Source organism: Sceloporus undulatus, chromosome 3, assembly GCF_019175285.1.
Source record: "Sceloporus undulatus isolate JIND9_A2432 ecotype Alabama chromosome 3, SceUnd_v1.1, whole genome shotgun sequence".
NCBI lineage: Eukaryota > Metazoa > Chordata > Lepidosauria > Squamata > Phrynosomatidae > Sceloporus > Sceloporus undulatus.
In genome coordinates, this window is record NC_056524.1 from 106709690 (window position 1) to 106735146 (window position 25457).

Sequence of the window (25457 nt, forward strand, 5' to 3'; positions counted from 1 at the left end):
TTTTTGTGTCACATTAACACTTTCTACTTATACCTGCCACACAGCTATGTCAGTGATTAGATCTGTTGAAGTGTCAAATTGAGAGTCTTGCAAACCCAATGCTGAACTGTTTTAGACAAAAGAGGAATAAAATCATTTTGACTGAAATGTCTCTGCTTGGCTTGCCTGTTCCCCTGAATCTGACCAATGCAGCCTCTGTTTCAGACAAGTCCCTAAGAGATAACTGAATGCAGTGAAGCTACATCAATACCTCTAGTGGAAGACTGATTGAGAATGTGGGTCAGGAGCCACATCTCGGGTTAGAAGGCTGATTTCTGCTTGAGGACAGAGTTGCATTTATTTCTGTACTGAATAGTTGTAATCCTAGCCCTAGCCTTATGATGCTTCCTCATCAGGACTCTCAATTTGACACTTCAACAGATCTAATCACTGACATAGCTGTGTGGTAGGTATAAGTAGAAAGTGTTAATGTAAGTAATAAAGTGACTTTCCCATCCACAAGAGTTCAGTTCCAGGGGGCCTGTAGATAGGAAAAACAGGGACGCTCAAGCCTCATATTATTCAATGACCAGGAATGTGTGCATCTCTATGAGCATGCATCACCATGGAGTAATATAGCTGAGGCGAGCTGTGGACACTCAAATCTGCAGATACTAGATAAGGCGAGTCCACTGTAATTTCAACTGATGAAAAAAGGCACCTGAAGAACTTAAAACAGCCTTCTCTTTCTACCTCCACAGCCCCTGCTGACTGTCAGCACTAACTTGGGCTGAAGTATATTTGGGCTTTGTTAAGTGAAGTGGGCTTAGTAGTCTCAACCTCTTTGACAAGCTTATAAGGGGTTAACATCCCCTTCTGATAAATCAACCACCTGATGAACAGCAGCAGTTCTTGAGGTGGCTGCCATGGTAATGGAGGTGGTTGATAAGTGCATGTTTCTACCATTCTCATGAGAGACTGTTGGAAGATAGTTGCATTCTCTTTCCCTCTCCTTAGACAGGGATTCATGCATACAAACACACACACACACACACTCTCTAACTAACAATGTGTTTTAGGTCACTCCCTCTTTGGGACTAACAGATTCTCCCTCAAAGATTTTCTACTGAACTGCATGTTTTCCATCTTCCTCCTTTCTCAAATTTCCTTGGAAAGATGGTGAGATAAAAAATTATTTTTACCTGAACTATTCACTAGCTAAATTAGGAAATAGTTTCTATGTATACATAGATTAAAGCCATTAGTAAACTTTTGTTTCCCTAAAGAAACTGAACCCTCCCAGAAGGCATCTGACTCCATCCTGGCCTCTGAGGAGAAGAGAAGGTAGGCCCAATGCCTTCCCTAATTGGGCCTAATCAGAGTAAGAAGAAGGGTGCTCCCTCCAGTCCATCTGCCGTGGTTCAGGCATCAAAGGGACAGCAGATCTGCTGGACTTTTCCCCTTCCCCACTGCCATTCCCTTCTCCTTTTGTGTCTTGTGTCTTTAGATTGTAAGCCTGAGGGCAGGGAAATGTCCAGTTAACAATTTGTAAGCCGTGGGGTATAAGTAGTAGTAGTAGTAGTAGTAGTAATAATAATAATAATAATAATAATAATAATAATAATAATTGAACTACAAGCTACTTGTGCTGTTTTTGGAGCCAATCTCTGTTCTTAGGGAAACATAGTTAGACAAGAACACATTTCTGCTACTCTGCTGATTTAAACATGCCTGGCTCTGATATTTTTATATTTAAATATCTTTGGCCCCATACAGACAAGACAAAATAAAGCTGCTTCGAGTCACTTTGGAAGTACCTTGTTTCAATGATGCATGTGTCCTAAGAGTTTGGAAGCCGTGCCAAAGCCACGATCCAGTCCTAAGGACTGGAGTGCAGCTTTCACACAGCTTCTGGACACTTAAGACGCATGCATCATTTAAATAGCATACCTCCAAAGTGACCTGAAGCAGCTTTATTTTGGCCTGTCTGTATAGGGCCCTAGTTTCCTTACCAAAGGATGAAGCCTTAGAAAACTTAAATTACCCTACAGAGAGAGATAAAGAAGGGACACAATGGCTGGAGTAAAGAAGAGGGGTCTAAGAAATAGGAAACTATTACTGCCTGACAGTGTTAACAAAGTAAGGGGATTTTGTTAAAAAAAAAAAAAGCAAAGGGGGGGGGGAGAGAAATAGCCAGGAGAAAGACAGAAGAGCAGAGCTTCCTGAGTAAGGCAGGGTGAAGGAACTGAGGAAGAGATAGGGATCCAACAAGAAATACTGTACTTTCTTAAAACATGTGATCCCTTACCTCACTTGGGCAGTGACAGGAGTTAACCCATGCAGGGATGACTCCTTCTCTGCTGGTTGAGAATGAACTAATTAAAAACATTATGTTCTTATTCCTAAAGACACTTTAGTTACTTGTAAAATAAAGAAGTGCACCAGGGCAGATAAATTCATTGCACACTGGGGAACTGATATAACAATACAAATTGTTTTGCCAAAACAGATAGCCTTCTTTGGTAATACCTGAAGAATTAGTTCTTGCAGTTGTGATTGTTTTTGCTTTATTCTTTCAAGTCTTCTCTGTCTCTCCACCTTTAACAAACAAAGAAACCTCATTAAAGAGGAACTGCATTGTTTTGAGAACCAGAGTAAGGATCTGAATTTGATTTGTATTAATGATACACTAGTAACAGCATGAAATAAAAGCTGTGTATAAAAAACTAAAATCCAAACTAATTTCAAACTATTTCTGTGAAGCTAAAGTGGTTTTCCACTTGTTCTCAGAAACCAGTCCTACTTCCAAGTAGCATCTACATCTGAACGAGAGATAAGTTCAGAAACAGTTATACTATGTATTAGAACTAGTTGCTCAGACTTTTTAAAATACCCAAATGTTTTAAAAATATTTCAGATATGCTGAAGTGGATCTTAGACAGTTGCTATTTTAGTTGTCAAGTGAGAAAAACAAGACAGGTATCCGCCCAAGTGGATAAGAGATGAAATTTCATTCAGTCAAAAATGCTCTCAGCATAAAAGAAAATACTTTCAAAACAAAATTTGAAAGATTTGAACATCCAGAACAACACTGCCACCAAAGGAAATATATCCTTATTCAGCCAGTATTCAAAAGACATAAAAATATAAATTATTTAATCAAAAATAGATCAATTTCTAATGACAAAAGCATGCATTAAAAAGGATGGTTATGGAATCTGCTGCTATCGTCTTCCTGTCCTGAATTTCAAGGCCCTGTTTACAGTCAATAAATGGAGCTCAACCATTCATTATCATTACATTAATGTAAAATTTCACAACTTTTCTGATGGTTTCTGGCATGTAAGAGACCTTGTTCTCCTTTCCAACCAGTAGTGCTTTTATAGTGCAAAGCTGCTTGAGGAACATGGAGAAAGTAAGGGACACCTTCTAACCTACATTTTTACAGTGGGCTCTTGTTATCCATTGGGGTTTGGTTCCAGGACTACCCCACCTCCGGTGGTTACCAAAATTCATGAATGCTCACATCCCTTTAAATACAATGGGATAATAAAATGGTGTCCATTACATAAAATGGCAAAATTAAGATTTGCTATTTGGAATTTATATTTTTTAAAAAATATTTTCAAGCCATGGAGGCTTGAATCCATGAATAAAAATTTGTGGATATGGAACCCCAACTACACTTGGTCTTTATGTAACTATACAATTCCACAAGAACAGTTGGCCCTTCATATCCACGGGGGATCCATTCCAGACCCCCACACATGGATAAGAAAAAGTGCGAGACCTCAAAACCCACTGTCCCCAATGGCAGCACAATGTGCACAAGGCTGCTACCATGGCCACGTGCACACATCACCATGGAGAACAATGGGGCTTGCCATCCATGGATGCTCAAATACGTGGATAGCAAATCTATGGATGGTGAAAAGCCCGCTGTATATTAAAGTAAAAACCATTACAATTTTGAAAGTCAGGTATGACACCTGTGTTCTCCATCATACTAAACTATCTCCAAATGGAAATAATTCAGTGTTGAAGTCAAGGCGAGTGTAACTGAATTGATGGAAATTGCTCGATTTTAGTACAAGTATTTCAAACATCAAATATCTGCATAATTTTACCTCTAAATTCTGACATTCCTGAGCTGAATTAGTAGGTAGGCCAATCCATTTGATTTCTTTCTTCTCCTTGGAAATAATATTCATTGCCATTAGGACATTTAAGGCATCATAGACACGACGTCGAATATTTTTCTGATCATAAGCCTGCTGCAGATAGGATGAATTTAAAATATTAGAATAGCCTATACTAAAATATTTGGAAAAATTTAGTACATCAGTGGTGGTGGTGGTGGGGGGAATGGGACAGGGATACAACTGGTGTAATGTCACAAGTGCTATCAGTTAACTACAACAGGAATTGTTTGCATTACAAACTTGACATAGAATTATGTATACAACAGAACAAATGATCAGATCTGCAAAATGGAACTTTATATAGGAGTGCTGGTAGAGAGCAATAGCAAGTACATTTCTATACCACTTATCAGTGCATTTAAGCGCTCCCTAAGAGGTTTGCAATGTGTAAGCTAATTGCCCCCAACCCGCCGGATACTCCTTTTCGAGACCTACAGAAGGATGCAAGACTGAGTGGACCCTGGAGCCCTGCCTGGGACTGAACTCACAACCCTGTGGCTGTGAGTGGCTGCAGTACTGGCATTTGCCACTGTGCCACCAGGTTTATGTCAAAATAACTTTGTGACATTTTAACTGGGGCTGCTATTTGATACCTTGGAGATTGTTTGAATTATAGTTGGTAGTTTCAGCTTCTTTTCTTAGGTACTACCTGTGCTCTGCTGGGCAAATTTGTTTACCGCTAGAGGCAAGTTATTGAAATATTTGGGGCAGGGCTCATAGCAATCTCCAGGAAGCTTGAGGTTTACAGCAAATGAATAGTACATTTTACATGGGAATTAGAGGAAGATTCAAGAAATGGGAGAGATTCAAGCTGGATCCTCTCTCTAGTGGTACAAAGTAAGAGCTCAAAAGACCAAGTACAGTATCTCAGTCTCAAATCAGAAGACATCTGGGTAATAAGAAGATAGACAGAGAGGCAAGCTTAACAACAGGGTAGACAGGTGTTGAAAATAAAAGGCCTTTTTTGGACCTATAATGGTAGCAGCAGGATGACAAAATTGTTCTGCATTTTGGGATAAATTTTCTTTCTTAAGAAAAAAAGACAAATGGGGTAATTTTCAGGATACAGTCTGCATACTAATATAGCAAAAGCAAGTACAATATGCATGGGTCCCCAACCCCAATCAGTTTACCACCCCAGCCTAGAGCAAGATGTGAATGTGGCTGTACCCACTGGAATAAATGGCTGCAATTTATCAAATAGAAAAATCTTCCAGCAACTCCAAAATAAGCAGCATCTCAACCAGGGCGGGGACGGGGCAGGGTAAAGGGGAAAAGGAAAATCAGCAGGGTCTAAACTCTAGAGAATATTTCTGCGTTACTCAGATACTTAACTGGAGAGATTTAGCTACAATAAAAATCAGGCTTAAAAAGCATTTTATATCACCCAATGCCTTCTCTCTCTCTCTCTCACACACACACACGTATGTGTATATGGGAGGTATGAAATTCAGTGGCAGATTGAGTCGATGGAAGGAAAGGATATGTTGTTACGTATTGTTGTGTGCTTCAAGTAATTTCTGACTCATGGTGACCCAAAGGCAAGTCTATCACAGGATTTCTTGGCAAGATTTGTTCAGAGAAGGTATACCACTGCCTTCCCTGGAGGCTGAGAGCACGTGATTTGCCCAAGGTCACCCAGTGGGTTTCTTGGCCAAGTAGGGATTTGAACTCTGGTCTCCAGAGTCATAACCCAACACTCAAGCCACTATACCACACTGGCTCTTAGATATAGTGTCTAATACTGACTGTCATCCATAAGCTAGTCAGTACTATATTCAACCTCTTAGTAATTACCATATTAATGCCAATTTGACTAGATTTAAAGGTTCATTTCCTTATAAATATAAATTTAACAAAAATAAATATGAGTGGGAGGATATTATTTGCTAATTATTAGTTTTAAAATGTTAAGAATGAAATTTAAATGTAAACAAATAAAAGTGGAAAAGTAGCTTATTTTATGGTGTTATTTATTTTAGGCTCTGCCCTTTCCCCTTGGGCTAAATCCACTGACACATGACCAACTAGACATGAACCACTTGCCTGACCTGTAAAGTGCTCCTTAGAACCAAGAAAGTGGTGTTAACAGTGGGACCAAAAATCCGTATTGGAACCTTATTTTTAAACTTGTTCCTAAATTAGCTGGAGTTAATGGAGATCAGTAAGACAGCAGGGGCTAACAAAGACACCAAATTAATCTAGCACAGTTAAAATAATGATGATGATGATGAGGATAGCAATGAATTCCAGAATGAGGTATCCAAACTAGGAGAATGGATATGGTGTAGTTTGAACAATATGTATTGTTTGGGTTCCTGTACCTCAGAAAAAATTATTGCAGAGTTGTAAAAGATGTGGAAAGGGCAAGAGGCTGTGGTAACTCCACTATGAAGAACAGTAACAATGTCTGTGACTAGTTAGGTTGGGGTGTGCGTGTGTGGCTAAATGGAGACATGTTAGAAGTGTAAGAAACTATGCACTGATTGGAGAATGTGGACATGCATAAGCAGATAATATCAGAACCCAGCATAATCTACTAAAGATGGATCACGTGAGATTCAGAACATATAAAAGGAAGTTAGTTCACACAGTGTTGTGTTTAAAATATTGAATTTTTTTACCAGTAATAATCACCAACTTTAAAAGAGAACTGAAAAATGCATGGTGATGTTGGAGCCTCCACAGCTTTTATTGCTAGGAGATTTCAAGATCCAGGCCGAGGCTATCTTGTAGGGTACAGCTCAGGACTTCATGTCTACCATGACAACCATGTGTCTGTCCCAATTGGTTTCTGGCCCCACTCATGCTGCTGGGCATACTGTAGAACTTGTGTTCTTTACAGGGAGGGATGATGGTAATCTGGGAATAGAGGAGCTTTCTAGTGTTCCGTTGTCATGGACAGATCACTTCCTAATTAAGTTTAGACTTGCTGAAACTTAGAACCAAGTACCTTCTGTATCTCAATGGATTTCTGATGGCTCTTGGGGAGTTTCTTGCTGCCTTACAGGTGATCCCATCAAGGCCCGAGTTGATCTCTGGAGTAGAGAAATGATCAGGGCAGTAGACATGATTGCTCCTAAGCATCCTGTCTCAGAGTGGACCTAAATCAGCCCCTTGGTTTTCTAAGGAGCTGGCAGCAATGTAGTGAACAAGATGGAGACTAGAGTGAATCTGACCAAATACATACAGGATAAAATCTACCTGAATGCATATGGTGAAGCAAAAGAGACAGCAAAAATAGCTTTTTCAGCCAGAATATTGCACCTACACAGAACCGTTCATCAGCTGAATTGTTTCAAGTGGTCAGGGATCTGCTGCGTTCTGGTCCAGAGGAGATTGTAAGGCACTCAACAATTTCCTTGGAAGAATTTGGTCACCATTTTGAAGATAAAATCGCTTGGATTTGCTCTGACTTAGGCCAGAGTTGACACATTTCTGGTGGATGTAACCTTGGCTCCTGCTTATCCAGTATTGATGGATACTTTTCAATTTGTGCAGCCTGAGGATGTGGACAAGATCCTTCAAGAGATGAGAGTCACCACATGTGTACTAGATCCTTGCCCCTCCTGGATAATTAAACAGGGACAAGGAGGACTGGGTGAATAGGGTAAGAGCATTGATTAATGCTTATTGACAACAAGGCTGGGACCCAATATGTTTGAAGGAGGCTGTGGTGAGACCTGCAGAAAACTTCCTTGGATCCTACTATATTAGACAATAATAGGCCAGGCTCCAACCTTCCACTTTTCGGCAAGGTACTAGAGCGTGTGGTGGCTTCTCAACTCCAGGGGTTCCTGGCTGAAATGGATTATATAGATCCACATCAATTTGATTTCAGACCTAGTTATGGGGCAGAAACTGCTTTGGTCACCTTGGTGGATTACCTACACAAGGAACAAGACGGGGGAGTACGTCTCTGTTGATTCTACTGGATCTCTCAGCGGCTTTCAATACCACTGACCATGGTATCCTTCTGAGTCGCCTCTCTGGGATGGGGTTTGGATGTACTGTTTTACAGTGGCTCCATTCTTTCTTGGAGGGTTGTTCTCAGAAGGTGGTGTTTGTGGATTCCTGTTCAACTCCTTGGTCACTGGTCTAACATTAGGGTTCAGTCTTGTCCCCTTTGCTTTTTAATATCTACATGAAATTGCTGGGAGAGGTTGTCTGAAGTTTTGAAGTAAGGCGTCACTTATATTTTGATAATACACTGGTACCCCGGGATACGAAATGATCGGGTTACGAATTTTTCGGGATACAAATTCGCGGCTTGGAAAAACTGTTCGGGTTATACGAAAGATTTTTCGGGTTACGAAATTCTTTTCGGCGCGAAATTCAAATGATGCAATTGCATCACTGGCTTCCAGATTTCCATGGGCTACGGTTAGGTTAGCTTTGGCGAATTTTGAATTTCGTTAGCAGCAGCTGATTGGCTTGCGAAATCAAGCCAATCATGGATTGGTCTAACGAAATTGGGGGGGGTGCTTTGCCTGAGAATAAAAGCCGCTTCCATTGATCTGTCCCCCTTTGTCTGGCCCGCGACTGGTGAGAAGAGTCTCTTTGGAGCCTATTCTTGGTTGCGGTTCAGACTTTTCCTGGCTTTCGCATTGGAATTTTCTGCTGCTTTTGCCATATCTGCGATCAGACCGGCTATCAGCAATTTCTCTACCCGGTTAGTTTTTGGATTTTTTACCTTCTTCTTGTGGGGTGGGCTGGGTGAGACAGTGTGACATGCTTTTGTGTGGGTTGCTGTGGTTGTTGTTGTTTTGGTTTGTTTTTTTTTTTTTTTTGTGTTTTCAATTGTGATTGTGGTTTTGCTACTGGCGATTTCTGAATTGGGTTATGGTCTGTTGTGTGCAGGTTGCCTTTTTGGTTTTTTTTCCTTTTAGGGTTACATGCTCTAATGTGTGGATTGATGGCCTTGATTTGCTGGCTTGATTTTTGGGTTTTTTTTTCTTTAGGTGACATGCTCTGAATTGTGATGATGGTTTCTGGTGTGTGCAGGATCCTTTTTTGGGTTTTTCCTTTTAGTGGCATGCTCTCTAATGTGGATTATGGCCTGATTTGCTGGCTTGATTTTTTTGGGTTTTTTTTTTTCTTTTAGGGTGACATGCTCTGAATTTGGATGAGGGTCTGTGTTGCAGGGAGGCGCTTTTTTGGGGTTTTTTTTCTTTAGGTGGCATCTCTAAGTGTGGATTATGGCTGATGTGCTGGCTTGATTTTTTGGGTTTTTTTTTCTTTAGGTGACAGCTCTGAATTGTGGATGGATGGTTGGTGTGTGCAGGGATGCCTTTTTGGGTTTTTTTCCTTTAGGTGGGCATGCTCTAAGGTGTGGATTAGGCTTGATGTCTGGTTGATTTTTTTTGTTTTTTTTTTCTTTTTAGGGTGACCTCTCTGATTGTGTGATGATGGGTCTGGTGTTTGCAGGATGCCTTTTGGTTTTTTTCCTTTAGGTTGGCATGCTCTAAGTGTGGATATGGCTTGATGTGCTGGCTTGATTTTTTGGGTTTTTTTTTCTTTTAGGGTGACATGCCGAATTGTGGATGATGGGCTGGTGTGTGCAGGAGCCTTTTTTGGTTTTTTTTCCTTTTAGGGTGGCATGCTCTAATGTGTGGATTAGGCCTTGATGTGCTGGCTGATTTTTTTGGGTTTTTTTTCTTTTGTAGGGACATGCTCCTAAGTGTGGATTATGCCTTGATGTGCTGGCTTGATTTTTTTGGGTTTTTTTTTTCTTTTAGGGTGGCATGCTCGAATTGGGGAGATGGGCTTCATGTCGCTTTGATTTCTTCATGGCGTGCTGTTTTCAAATTGGGTGTGTGACTTTTAACCTTGGCTATGGTCACATGTGCCAGACTCCACCAAGGGTGGCATTTTTCAGATTTTGGGTTTCTGGCCTATGGGTTTGTGTTTCTGGGGCGGTGCTCATGGCTGTGATTTGAGAGTGTGGGTGGGACTTTTGCAGTTTGGGCGAGAGTGTGACCATGGGGTGGGGTGTTTCCAATTGTGGCTTTTGCTCATTGCCTGTGCCTTTTGTCCTTTTTAGGCTTGAGCATGGCTCCCAAGCCAAGCGGTGAAAGAAGAAGAGGGCCCCTGTCCTTGAGTACAAGAAGACATCATTGCCAAGCACGAGAGGGGCGTGCGCTTGGTGGACATTGCAAGGAGTATGACGCAACCCCTTCGAGATTGGCACTGTCCTCACAAAAGGGCCATCAGAGCTGTTGTGGCTCCAGCGAAAGGCGTGACGACCATCGCCAAGCGAGAACACCCGAGGCACGAGAGATGGAGCGCCTGCTTCTCCTCTGGATCAAGGAAAAGGAGCGAGTCGGGGACACCCTGACCACCGCGTCACTGCGAGAAGCCACGCCATCTACGAAGACCTGGCCAGCAAGGAGCAGGCGAAGGAACTTCTTCGCAGGAGGAGCCAGCCACCCGGGACTTCAAAGCATCACGTGGCTGTTCGACAGGTTCAAGAGGAGGACCGGGATCCACTCTGTCGTCCGTCACGCGAGCGTCCAGCGCAGACCACCAGGCCGCCGAGCTTCGTCGTCGCGTCAAGGCCAGTGGTGGGAGGAGGAAGGCTTACGTCCGCAGCAAGTCTTCAACTGCGACGAGACGGCCTCTTCTGAAGAAGATGCCTCGCCGCACCTACATCAGCCAGGAGGAGAGGAGACAGCCAGCCCACAAGCCTATGAAGGACCGCTTCACACTTGCGTTGTGTGTCAAGGCCACGGGGGGGACTGCAAGGTCAAGCCCTGTGTGTACCACTCGAGAATCCAAGGCCTTCAAGGCAAACACATCCAGAAGGACAGGTGCAGGGATTGGCTCCAATGGCGCATGGGTCACACGCCTCCTTTTCGTCGAGTGGATCAACAGCGTCTTCGCCCCGACAGTGAAGCGGTACCAGGAAGAGGATTTGCCCTTGAAGTGCCTCCTCCTCTTGGACAATGCCCTGCGCACCCGCATGGCCTGGAGAAGGACATCCTCTCGCGGAGTTCTCCTTCATCAAGGTCCAGTTCTGCCACCCCACACGACCTCCCTCTGCAACCCAGTGGACCAGCAGGTGATCGCCAACTTCAAGAAGGTCACCCCAAGCACCTGTTCAAGCGTTGCTTTCGATGTGACGGAGAGCACACAGCTGACCCGTCGTGAGTTCTGAAGCAGCATTTTGACATCGTGGTTGTGCTTGAAGGAGTGGACTGGCCTGGCAGGCGATCAGCAGGCGCAACCTGATTTGCTGCATGAGGAAGCTGGGGCCTGATGGCTTCTTCCCTGGAAGGGTTTGCGGCCGAGGTGCGAGCCAGGTGAAGAAGAAGAGGTGCACGAGATCGTACCATCGCAAGGTCCCTGGGACTCGAGGTGGACAACGACGTGGAGGAACTGATCGAGGAGCACAACGGGACCGAACAGAGGCACTCAAGGCCTTTGGCGGCGATGCAACACGCTGGCCGTGGATTGAACGTGCTCCATTTCGACAGGGGCCAGCAGGAGAGGCTGCGGGGGCATCTTTGCCACGGCAGACATTAAAGACATTCTGAGGCAATTCCACAATGTGGCTTCCTTTGTGGAGAAGCACCACCCTGAGCAGTGCTGACCAGCCATGCCATTGCCCTTTCGATAATGTTCTGCCTTAGCCATTTAGAACTGCTTAAGCCGCAAAGGCAGACACCTTGGACCAGTTCTTCACTAGAGAGGGAGACCGTCGTCCATCCGGGCAAAGGTGACCCTTAAAAAAAAAGGTACCCTTAAAAAAACACCAATTTTTTTTTTAAATGGTTAACTTTTATTAAATTGTGCATTGGCTAATTGGCTGAATTGGTTAAATTGCTGAATTGGATAAATTGGCTGAAGTGGTTTAAATGCGTGAATTGGCTGAGAGTGGTTAAATTGCTTGAATTTGGTTTAAATTTGGCTTTTTGGGCTGCCCCTCTCCTCCTCCCCTCCTCCTGCCGCACTCCCACTCCATAACCAGATGCCAAGACCACAAAGGTAAGAAAACACCTTTTTTTCTTTATCTTAGAATGGGACTGACCTGGGGGTTGCATGTTCAGATTTTGGGTTTTTGGCCTTTGGGTTTGATTTCTGGGTGGTATGGTCATGGTGTGTGATTTGAGTGTGGGGTGTTGACTTTGAAAGTCTGGCCTTGATTGTATGTGGGCCATAGAGTGTGGTTGCTTTAGATTTGTTGGGTTGCTTTGGTCATGGCTGTGATGATTTGAGAGCGGTCCTCTCCTACTCCTTCCCTGCCCACTCTGAGACCAAGACCAGCAACACTTTTTTTCTTTATCCTTTGAATGGGGCTGACCATGGGTTGCATGTTCAGATTTTGGGTTTCTGCCTTTGGGTTTGATTTCTGGGGTGATGTTCATGGGTGTGATGATTTGAGAGTGTGGGATGTGGGACTGAGTTTTGCAAGTCTGGCTGGCTTTGATGCGGGCCATAGAGTTGACCATGGGGTTGGTTTTTTTAAATTTGGGGTTCTTGTGGTCATGGGTGGATGATTTGAAGTGTGGATGTGGGATCGGAGTTGCCGTCTGGCCTGGCTTTGATGCGGCCATAGAGTGTGACCATGGGGTTGGTTTTTAAATTTGGGGGTTTCTTTGGTCATGGTGTGATGATTTGAGAGTGTGGGATGTGGTCTGAGTTTTGCAGTCTGGCCGGCTTTGATGCGGGCCTAGATGTGACCATGGGTTGGTTTTTTAAATTGGGGTTGCTTTGGCATGGGTGTGATGATTTGAGAGTGTGGAGGGTGGGATCTGAAGTTTTGCCAGTCTGGCCTGGCTTTGAGGCGGCCATAGAGTTGTGACCATGGGGTTGGTTTTTTAAATTTGGGGTTCTTTTGGTCATGGTGTGGAATTGAGAGGTGTGGGATGTGGGATCTGAGTTTGCAAGTCTGGCCTGGCTTTGATGCGGGCCATAGAGTGTGACCATGGGGTTGGTTTTTAAATTTGGGGTTGCTTGGTCATGGGTGTGATGATTTGAGAGTGTGGGATGTGGACTGAGTTTTGCAAGTCTGGCCTGGTTTGAGCGGGCCATAGAGGGTGACCCATGGGGTTGGTTTTTAAATTTGGGGTTGCTTGGTCATGGTGTGATGATTTGAGAGTGTGGGAGTGGGATCTGGTTGTTGCAAGTCTGCCTGGCTTGAGTGGGCCATAGATGTGACCATGGGTTTGTTTTTTAAATTTGGGGTTGCTTGGTCGGGTGTGATGATTTGAGAGTGTGATGTGGGATCTGTTTTTTGCAAGTCTGGCCTGGCTTTGATGTGGGCCTAGAGTGTGACCATGGGGTGGGGTTTTAAATTGGGGTTCTTTCTGGTCATGGTGGATGATTGAGAGTGTGGGGATGTGGGATCTGAGTTTGGCAAGTCTGGCCGGATTTGATGTGGGCCATGAGGTGTGACCCTGGGTTGGTTTTTTAAAATTTGGGGTTGCTTTGGCCATGGGTGGGATGATTGAGAGCTCCCCCTCCTCCTGCCTGTCTCTGAGATCCAGAACCATCAAAGAAGAAAAAAACTTTTTTTCTTTACCTTTAAACTTTAGAATGGACCTGCCAGTCATTGTTAAGCTCTTAGTGCCCTCAGGCCAACTTGTATTGTAGGGTATTAGAGCTTAATGCCTTCATTGTGCCTTTGGTTGACTTGCAGGTGCAGTCGGAGGGCTTGAACCATTAGTTATTCTCAATGGGAAAAGCGTTTCGGGTTACGAAATTTTCGGCTTACGAAAGAAATAGCGGAACGAATTAATTTCGTAACCCGGGGTACCAGTGTACCCAGCTCTACCATTCCTTTCCACCTAATTCCAAGGAAGTTGTTCCTGTACTAAACTAGTGCCTGGCAGCTGTTAGGGACTGGATGAGGGCAAACAAACTGAACTTTAATGCAGACAAGACAGAGATGCTCCTGTCAGTCAAAAGACAGATCTGAAGATAGGGATTAGGCCTGTGTTAGATGGAATTCTACTCCCCCTAAAAACATAGGTTTGTAGTTTGGGGTACTTCTGGATTCAGCACCAAGCCTGGAGACCCAGGTTTTGTTGGTGGCCAGAAGTGCATTTGTACAGTTAAAGCTAGTGTGCCAGTGATGCCCATTTCTGGAGAAGTTTGACATGCCTTGGTTATATCCTGTTTGTGTTATTGTAATGAGTCTATGTGAGGTTGCTTTTGAAAAGTGCTCAGAAACCCGCAGATGGCCCAAAGAGCTGCAGCCAACTTGTCAACTGGAGCTGGCTACAGGGAACACACAAATCCTTTGTTGCTGCAACACCACTAGCTGCTATTCCATTTCCAGGTACAGGACGGGTTTTGACCTATAAAATCCTAAACGGCTTTGGTCCAGGTTATTTGAAGGACTGTATCTCCCTTTATGAGCCCACTAGTGTTGAAATTGTCTGGAGAGGCCCTCTCTCTGTCTCAACATCCTCTCAGGCTTGTTTGCTGAGAACAAGAAAGGGCCTTCTTGGTGGTTGCTCCCAGGCTCTGGAACTCCCTCCATAAAGAGGTCAGGATGGACCCATCCCTGCTTTCCTTTTAGTGGCAGATGAAAACATTTTTGTGCCATCAGGCTTTTTCAAACTGACAAGGATTGGGCTTTAAACGCGGTTTAGATTTTAAGGTTTATATAGGCTTTTAACACATTTTACATTTTAATGCATAGATGTTTTAACTTTAAAAATGATTTACAGTGGGCCTTCCTTAGCAGTGGACTTGCCATCCACGGATTTGAGCATCCATGGATGGCAAGTCAGTGGGGGGCAGAGGAGGTGGAGGAAGCTACTGTGTTGCAGGAGGAAAAGAAGAAAGAAAAAAGTGATGTGTGGCTTGAGGCAGGAAGAGGAGGAGGAGGAGGAAGAGGAAGGCAAGGCGCAAAGCGGGAGGAGGAGGAGGAAGATGAGGCCAGCAGAGGAAGCAGCTGCGGGGAAGAGGTGAAGGTGGTGGCAGGAAAAGGAGGAGGAGAAGAGAGGAGAAAGAGGCGGCGGGGGAGAAAAGGCAGCTCCTCCAAAGTGCCACTGTCTTCAATGGTGGCGCGGTCGCGCTATCATTGAAGTCAATGGGACTTGAACATCCACAGATTTTGGTATCCATGGGGGGATCCGGAACAGCTTCTCCCATGGATACTGAGGGCCCACTATAATTATTTTTAAAATTTTATATTTATACATTTTAATGCTTTTGTATTGTTTTTAAATTGTATTGTTTTAAATTTGCTGTTTGCCATCTTGAATCCCTAGATTGGGGAGAAAGGCTGGATATAAATAATAATAATAATTATTATAATAGAGAATAAAGCTTTCAGAGGCTACTAGTTATGATAGCTGTTTATTACCTCCACAAGACTTTTCAAAAATCACTTCCAAAAAAAAAAAAAAAAAAAAAGACAACAGAATGGTGTTATTAACCTCACATCCTAATTGTAGGCTGCTCAAGGGCTCTTAGGTGGCCATGAATGAAGAGAACACTAAACTTGATAGGCTTTTTGTTTAATCTGTTCTCATGTTCTTAAGAGAGGCATTTGAGTGAGTGTTAAGAGATAGCAAGTAAGCTGGGTCTAAATTAGGGTATTTCTATAATTAGAACATTTTTCATTGGGGATGTTTCCAAATAAATTTTCATTTGACTCCCTCCTCTGGGACATTCAGAACATAAATAAACTTACCGATTCATTTGGTGAGATGTGAGCATCTGCTGTACTGAATTCTGCAACTAATTCATCTGCTACCTCATTGTACGAGGTAGTTCCTTTTCTCTGGACTTTCTCACAAACCTTCATAGAGAAGTGTCGTAAACCCTTGCCATTCTTCTCTCCTTTTTTATATCGCTTCCTGTAAAAACAGAACCAATGAATTATATGCAGACAATTAACACAGGTAAGTGGTTTGTGAAACTAAAAAATGTTGATATTTGACTCACTTGTTGCACTGAATCTTTTATAAGAAACAATAGACTAAAATAATCTATGATCCTTTTAATGCTAAAAAGCTATATTCATTTATGGTTGTCATTTTGCATAAATAATTTTATTCTCTTTTATTCTCTATGTTGGAATCCTATGGGTTAAATGGATATTTGGAAATATTTAATAATAAATGAAATCTGTTCTTACACACACACACACAATGTAGTAAGCTTATACTTTCTATTTGAGAGAATATGACTATGTGATACATACAGGTATAGTACAAATACACACACAAAGATAAACTTAGAAAATCTATAGAATTAACCATACATACTTTATAATTGGCCTAATTGACCAGGAGTAAGAAGAATTCTGGACTGAGCCAGGGACATTGTGAGGGAGAAATGCAAAAGAGACTATCTGTAGCCAAAAAGAGAATCCTCAATGGATGACAAACAAAATTTGCCAAGCAGCTAGACAGATAAGAAGCAAAAGTAAAACGCAACTGTTCATCAAAATTCTGCAACAAAGACTTTTGTCATACATAGAGTGAAAAATGGCAGATGCTCAAGATGGCAGTCAGAAAAGGAAAAGGCACTAGGAATCACATTGCAAGCATATATTGGATAATGGAGCGCACCAAAGAATTTCAAAGGAAAATCAACCCATGCTTTATAGATTATAGCAAAGATTTTGATTGTACATAGATTTTGAAAATCTACTGCTCACACTTTAAAAAAAAATAGGTGTGCCGCAACACTTGATTGTCCTGATGTGTAACCTGTTCTCAGGACAAGAGGCTACTGTTAGGACAGAATACAGAGAAACAGAACTGTTTCCAACTGGCAAGGTAGTCTGGCAATGCTGCATTTTATCATCCTATTTTTTAACTTGTATGATGTATCATATGTAAAGCAGGATTAGATTCAGAGGAAGAAGGCATGAAAATTGGAAGAAGGAACATGAACAACTTAAGATATGCAGATGATACCATACTACTAGCAGAAAATATCAAAGATTTGGAACATTACTGAATAAAATGGAGGAAGAAAATGCAAAGGCAGGTCATCAGTTGAACATTAAGAAAACAAAAATAACGACCAAAGATGTTTTACATAACTTTAGAGTAGTGAAGACATTGAAATAGTTCAAGATTTTCTATACCTTGGTTCAGCTATTAATCAGAATTAAGACTGCAGTCAAGAAATCAAAAGATCTGGACTTGGAAGGGCAGCTATGAAAGAACTAAACAAGACCCTGACATGTACAGATATATATTAAATATTAAAGTTAGGACTGCCCATGGCACTGTATTTCTCATTTCTATGTACGGCTGTGAAAGCTGGACAGTGAAAAAAAGCTGGTAGGAAGAGAATCAACTGATTTGAAATGTGGTGCTGGAAAAGAGTTCTATGGATACTGAGGACTGCTAAAAATACAAACAAATTGGTCCTAGAGCAAATGAAGCTCGAACACTCCTTAGAAGCCAAGATAACTAAACTGAGACTGTCATACTCTGACTATATAAGACGATAATGCTTGGTAAGGTAGAAAGCAGTAGGAAAAGATAAAGTCTACATTACAGATGGATAGACTAAATGAAGGAAGCAATAGCCCTTAGTCTGCAAGTCCTGAGCAGGGCTAGTGAAGATATGGTGACTTAAAGGTCTTTTGTTCATGGGGTCACCACACATTGAAGTCAACCTGATGCTGTTTAGCAACAAAAACGTTCAAATATAAGCACGCCGGATTTGTGTATAATAAGTGCCATGTCCCCCTCCACACACACACCTGACTTGGGGTCATCTAGTGTTCAGTCTTACATTTGTAAACTAAAAAAGGACTGGATTCCAGTCCCTAATCTGTCAAATAAGCAGGGCATTCCGTACTTTGCAGTATATTAATATATGGCAATGTCTTCATTTTGATGCTCATATTTATTTGAGGACAAAATTAGTTTTAGGATCAAACAGTATTTTTCAGCAATTGCTAAAATAAACAGATTTTATATAAAAATTAAATTAATTAATTTCAGCTATTAGAAAACCCAGATTTTAGGATATGTATTCCCAAACCTATCAGTCAATCTGAATTATCTGACTTTTACTCACCCCACAGACCAAGGTGAAGAATCTGCAGTCTGGTTCTGTGATACAAAGTGTGTATTGGGTGTGTGTGGACTTCCTACCAAAATAGTATTGGGGGCTGAAGGTCTCTGAGGCGTACCAATAACCTACAATTAACACAAAATAGTCCCAATGGAATACAGTGATTCTCAAGTTCTAGTTTATCATATATACTTCCTCAATGTGGTTAATAATTTTCTTATTCTTTATTACATATATTGCAAAATTCATATCCCACGGCCATAATTAAAAATACATTTACTTTCCTTTCCCAATCATCCCAAAATCAAGACCAAAACAACATCAACGGAACTGGTGACTTTCCTCCCATCCGACATCTAATGTAGGCCTCTGAATAACATGGTGTGTGATAGTCAAAATCATGGCTTGCCAGCCCATTGATACACCTTTTCACCAAATCTACAGCAAAGAACGGGGTACAGTCATATGTAAATGACACAAAAAATGACATCAACATTTATTTTTCCATTACAACATGTGTTGGATCTCTAACTAGCGTTACAATTATTTGTGTTTTTCACTTGTTTACACATGTATATTTTACTGTATTTAGACTATCTGTTAGTAAAAAAAAATTACTATTAGACAGAACAATTTGCAGAATTAGGGTTTCTAACCAGCTTCTTACCACTTGTTGTGCAATGTTGACATTAGACTGTCCAAACGTTTTTGGTAGGAGCTGTTTTCCAAGGGTATTTACTGTGGAAGGGTGAACAGCAACTAATGAAACCACACCTAGAATATACAAACAGTCAAAGGTTAAACAATGGTAATAACCACAGCTTTTAAAGTTTAAGTCAGTTCTATTGAACAGTGTACACTTCCACATGTAAAATGATTGAATATATTTAAGGGGTCACCAGACACACATTTATTGAGTAAAAAGAGGATACTGTACTTGACATTTATTTAACTTTCTGATGGCACCATACATATGCATGCACACAGAGGAAGTAAGGAATAACTATACCCAGGAATCAATCATGTATTATGAGTCTTGCATAGCACAATATCTCTGACTTACTGGCACAATGACTTAAAAAAACAATGCAAGCATTTGCCTTTTTATTTTTACATTAGCTACTGTGAGAAATCCAGTTTTCCAAACATATTGATATTTACTGTAACATATTTAATGTGTATTTAGAGTTTCAGCTTTAGTCTCCAAGGCACAAGGTAGGCAGAAGTTTTGAGAGTTCTTTTTTTGTATGAACACTGCCACCCTGTGGTACAAAACTTTATAGTAAATGTTAAGTAAGTGAAATTTTCAACATGAGTCAAGATAGGTTAACAACAACAAATGGAAAAGTTAAAAAGTAATCTGTTCAGTTTTCTGGATACTTGCCCGTGAAAGAAGGTAGCTTACCATCATATTCACTGACTTAAATATGTATTGCACACCTGGAGTACACAGAATACATTTTTACACCTTCCGCATCATTTAATAAATGGAGCTTCGTTTTATTTTTTATATATTTCTAAAGTTAAAGTTATTCCTCGTTGGCAAGTCGTGCCCAACCATAGGGGGAGGTGCTCATCTCTGTTACTAAGCCAAAAAGCCAGAGTTGTCAGAGACTACTCTGATCATGTGGCCAGCATGATTGCACAGAATGCCGTTTACCTTCCAACTGAAGTGGTGCCTATTTATCTATTTGTATTTGCATGCTTTAAAACTGCTAGGTTGGCAGAAGATGGGACTTAGTGATGGGAGCTCACTCTGTCACAGGGCACCCAGGCCTTGAAATGCCATCCTGTCAATCTTGCAATCAACAGTGAGCATCTTAACCACCTGAGCCACTGTGGATATATTTGTATCCTGCCTTTAATTAAAAATTCATTCAGATACTGGCAAGAATACATTTGGAATATAAATATCTGTTTCTGAGTTTACTCCTTAATTTCTATCACATCAATCCCCAGAAACAGTACAAAGACTTCTGCTCTAATTGCTTTCTCAGAATTTGACTGGGACATTTTTTTTAAGTTGTTTTTACTCAAAATGCCAACTTGTATTTTCTAGATGGCATGGTGGGGCAATTTTTGCCCCCTGGATTATTTCATGTCTTGGAGGGGAGTACTGAAAAAGATCTCTCCTTTGCATAAAAGAACTGGGGATAGGGGACTCTTGTGGTTAAGCTTGTAATTGGGATGTAAAACTAAATATTAATTGTCATCTCTTGTTCCAATTTCTGATTTGTTGTATCACTGGTTTTGTTTGAGGGTGGGGGTTAGGTGTGTGTGAATAAGCATACTGTTCTCCGGACATGGGGGTAGTGGAAACCCCACTCCAAAAATTTTTAGTGAAAAGTTTGGATTGGGCGGGGTGCTTGGGTAGGCCCATGACTTTGCCAAAATAACCCTTATGGGACCACATTATGGGCCACAATTTCCACATCCCTGGTCAGCATCCTGGGAACCTATCAAAGGGACTGAGAAGTAACTGTCCTGTCCCTTCTTTATATTTTCTTTCAAGCCCAGAACTCTAAGCAGCATCAAGAAGCTGGATCTTTGGATGTTTCATAACTTGAAAAATCTAGAGTTCTCACATTGTTAGAAACTATGAGTTGTTACCACTACAGCTCGATGAACCCATGAGGGCTTACAGATAAATTAGGTGCCTCACAAGAGAGCATTTTACCTAAGATTACTTCAAACCTAAACCAGTCCTAGTAAAGATATAAAATCCTATCTTTTGAATCACAAAGAGCTATGACAAAGTATGTTCTTACCTTTTCCTGGGCTAAGATTTTGGTCTATAAAAACTTTTAACTCTCCATTAGCTTCAATTAGGCCAGCCTATGAGAAATAAGATTTTTTTAAAAATCAATGCAAATTTGTAAATAACCAAAAGACGATCCTATGAGAGGTTTGAGTGTAAATAGTTCATTAATGCTATGGTACATGGCTCTGTTTTTAGCTGGGTTTCTTGTATTTAAATCATTTTTACTGCTTAGCAAGTTTTCGTTGTTAGACGCTACTACTCATTCACACTGGTTTGCTCACTTACACATTTACCAAATTAGAAAAAGCAGGTATTAAACACCTTAACTGGACTAGAGGATTATCTGAATCATTTAGAAAAGGACTGAGAAAGCTAACGACACATTCATATCTAACTCCTCAACATAGTTTTGCTGTTATAACAAAATCCCAAGAAACAACTAAACCCCAGTTCAAGTTCTAGTTCTAACAAGAAAAGCCACACTGAATCAATAATACTTACACAGGTGATTACTTAACAAGTCCTATTCATTCAATGGGTCCATACTAACCCATTGCCTCTGTACTGGTGAGATCAACAATTATATTTAGATAACTACAAATAAGTAGTGATATCTTCTCTTTCTCAAATTGTATTTATGCTACAGTACAAGAAAGTATGCCATGTAGAACCAGTTTAAAACTTTTCTTTTAAATGTTATGTTTTAATGCATCTGGCACAAAGAATAACAAAAGACACATTTTGTAAAAATGGTGCAACAGTAAATGGAGGCAAAAAATGTAACAAAGACTTGTATGTGTACCTATTTAAAAAAAAGTATAGGCAAGCTAGTCAGATAAGAGTTTACTTTATTCTCACTTCCATCCTGTATCTAACTTCAGCAATGGCTCATATACAGTAACTGCCAACTGGGAATGCTAATTTCATACAATTTGCACAGGCCTATCATCTAGTGACTCAGGCCTATTATGAACAAAAGATGCCATATTGCATCCCATTTTTCCTAATGCCAGTACTGTGTGCATTACCCACTTGCATTTACTGATACATCCTTAGTGCAGGATTGATATCTGTCTTTGTGACCAGGGTCTCAAGCAACTATCTGTTCCCACCTCAAAGATCTTTAAAACTCTTGGGTTTTTCTTCTAACTGCTTTTCCCTGGGCCTAAGGCAAGTGCCACAAAAGGTCAACACACTTAAGTCAAAAGTAGAAATACTTAAACCAACTTACAGAGGCAAAAGTATTAGAACCTCATCACAGTTGCTCTCCATGACTAGTACATTTGTCACAAGGCCTCACGGGCATTCAGACTAGAGTCAGACCTGGCTTTTACTGCCATGACCAGACCTTCACAACAGGTGCACTGGAAATCTAAATGACAGTTATTTACTAAATCTATACAAATCCAGCATGTATCCTAGTGTACCCCACCAATACCACATGGTGAATAACATGAACAAAGCAACTGAAAAGTATCTCTTGCCAGGAGTGCTGTGAACCTACAGGTTTGAATCTAAAAGCATCAAAGATACAAGACAGAAATAAAATCATTCATCTATATTTTTTAACTCTATATTACTATCAATGTGTTTAAAATAGAGTAAAAATTGGAAGTTAATATAAACTGAATAAATTACTATTTTAAATTTATCTGATCAAGATCTATGGCAGAAGTGTTGTGAATATACAGAATATGCTCAGCTAACATCTGTTGGCTATAAAGACCATCCCTTGTGTTTTCACAGGTAGAACCTTTATTGTGGTTAGCACCCTTTAATTATCATAGAAGTTGAAAGTCTATTTCAACCAACCAGTACTATACACGTTCGTTTGCATGATACAGCAATGCACCACTTTTATTGTCAAACTGTCTCAAAGAACAGACAGGTCCTGAAGAAGAAGGAGAAGACTTGGTAAACAAAAAGTTATAGAAGAGTATTAGTTTGGAGCCAAAATTCTAGTTAGCAATAGTCTTTTTCTATCCTTCACCTTACCTACTGTTGGGAAACTGGTAACCGGAACATCCCCTGCAAGGTCAAGTGTGATGTGATCCTGTAAAAAAGGCCTGCCGTTTTCAGTTTTCTACTCTGGACCAACTGCCATTTCCAAAACCTAATCAAGACGGCCACCCTGAGCATAGTGCAATAATCCAGGCTAGATGTAATGTACCGTATATACTCAACTATAAGTCGACTTAATGTATAAGTCAAGGGCAAATTTTGGGGCCAAAATTATGGATTTTGCTATGACCCATGGATAAGTTGCAGGTAGAACTTAGGAGCATATAACAAAGGATCTAAAGGATGAAGTAAAGCAAAACCATGTCAAAGAACTTACAAAATTCCAGCAGACATAACACTTTGTGCTCACCCTTAAGGCTAGATGGATGAGAGAGTAAAGGGAGGGGGTGTCAATGCTTTCAGGACAGATTATACTCTTGCTTTTCACCAAGGGATGGTTCCTTCTAAGATACAGTACTTACACTGACCCATGGATAAGACAACTCAGGTTTCTGGGGTCAATTTTTTGACCTAAATTTCTAGACTTATACAGTACTTGAGTATATACAGTGTATGCCACCATGCCCAGGGTTAACCTGATGAGAGGCAGCTGAAACACCAGCCTAAGTAAATATAACTGGGAGTAAAATGGAGTCCTGAGGGGCAGAATAGGTTCAGTAGGCATGAAACTGGATTCTCCTACCATCATATTTTTATCTAATCCATCCATCTCCTCTCAACTCAACAGGGTCCCCTGAGGTGACATACAATGGATAAAAGTATTTTTTAAATACATTACTAAAAGCAATTTTTTAAAAATACTACTAAAACCAGATAATTTAAAAATGAACTAAGGGGCGGACCAGATAGCTATGAAGGAGCTATCCGCCTGCAATCGTCCCACAACTGCAGCAACCAGACAGCCCATTCTGAAAACAGGCCACCTCCACGGTCCCAAACAAACTTCCAGCAAGAAGTGGATTTTCACTGCTCCTTTTGCTGGCAGCTTCGGGCCGCATTAGTCGGCTTGGAGCAGTGTCCGGCCACATAGGGGGCATGCATCATCTGCACAACATGCCCCCGAAGCAGGCAGATGTTGCTCCTTTTGGCCCATCTTTTTGAGCCTCAAGCTAAAAGCATTTTAGGACCACTCCCGTGAGGAGAACTGGCTCCATTAGCCTTTACTACTACCTTAAATAACAGAGCCATTTCATCAAATGGCTTAAGCAGGAGATAAAATGCACGATTACTCCATCAGTTCAACTAAAATAAAACCACCTTTTAGTTCTTATCACCACACAAGCAAGCACCTTTCTTGGCTAAGAAAGGAATCCTGGAGATTGTATGAAATCATACAATATAGTGTGGCATGGAAATCTAGCAAAAGGAGTATTTGATCTTTCAACAGTCACAGAACAAAATGTATTTAAGACTGAAAGGTGTTCAATTACATTTTTCTGGACAGGAAAAGGTTGTTCCCCTCTACCACAATTCAACTAAGTTAACTCTTATGATAACTGAGGATGAAATAATCTGGAGTTAGAAGTTCTTTGTAGAAAGTAACACATGATGAAATATCATTCATGAGTTTACTGCCACAAAATAGTTTCACAGATAATGAACTATGTATTTGAAGGTGTCTTTGAGAAATACTGTCCAATATGAACTTCTCTCATCATCCAAATGGCAACCCCTCTCACTATATAATTTCAAGTACAATGTTACAAATACAGTCAACCCTTGACATTCACAAGGGTTAGGTGAACAAGACCTCTGCAAAAGTCAGAATTTGTGAATAAAGGGGGGGCAATAGCATTGTGCATGTGCACGCCCTCATCTCATTGAACTGACTTCTAAAGTGTCAAACAGCTCTAGCAAGCTCTCTGAAGCACTGGAAGGGCAGGGGAGAGCTCATTCACGGCTCCCTCCATCCCTTTCAAGGCTTCAGGGTGCTCCAGGGAGCTCTCTGAAACCTTGGAACAGCATAAAGGAGGGCGCATTTACTTTACCCAAATCCCTTCCCAAGGCAAGAGAGCTGCCTTTTCCCAGGCAGCTGCCTTTCCTGTAAAAGAGTGGGGGATGATTTCCCCCAAACTCCTTCCCAAGGCAGAGAGCTGCTTCGGGAAAGAGGCGGGATTGGCGTGCACACCTTTCCCGACTTCTCCCTCTGGGCTTTTTCCCTCCCCAGGGGAAAAGCCCAAGAGGGATGAAGAGGAGGAGTGAGTGTGCAGTGGCCTTGACCTCATGAATAATCGAAACTGTGAGTATCAAAGCCACAAATGTGAGGGACTATAAGCCTGCCACCTTTTCTGGTATAAAGAGAAACAGCAGTTCCACAAACCTTTCTCTCATCCGCACTTGTCTACAACCAAGTGCAACAAACAGGACCCAAGGCTTACTTGAAAAATCTTCACTACACACTTTAAAAACAACAAATGCCCAACATTAAACTTTTTAAAAAAGAAATACAAGCTAATAGGAAAACAACTTAAGCTACTTTAAAAATAGTTTCATTA

At 41.3% G+C, this 25457-nt stretch overlaps 1 protein-coding gene across 6 annotated transcripts in view; it reads right to left on the reverse strand.

Moving 5' to 3' along the window:
* Window positions 1-25457, reverse strand: part of TFDP1 (transcription factor Dp-1) — a 61531-nt gene that overhangs the window by 25154 nt on the left and 10920 nt on the right. For 5 of the 6 annotated variants that reach the window (XM_042458278.1, XM_042458280.1, XM_042458282.1 and 2 more), the window contains exons 3-8: window positions 20948-21014; window positions 18847-18953; window positions 18183-18304; window positions 15829-15994; window positions 4107-4253; window positions 2509-2577 (exon numbers count right to left, since the gene is read on the reverse strand). In XM_042458278.1, coding sequence (XP_042314212.1) covers window positions 2509-2577; window positions 4107-4253; window positions 15829-15994; window positions 18183-18304; window positions 18847-18953; window positions 20948-21014 — 678 coding nt within the window. The remainder of the gene's footprint in view (window positions 1-2508; window positions 2578-4106; window positions 4254-15828; window positions 15995-18182; window positions 18305-18846; window positions 18954-20947; window positions 21015-25457) is intronic. The other variant, XM_042458283.1, reaches the window with a different exon arrangement.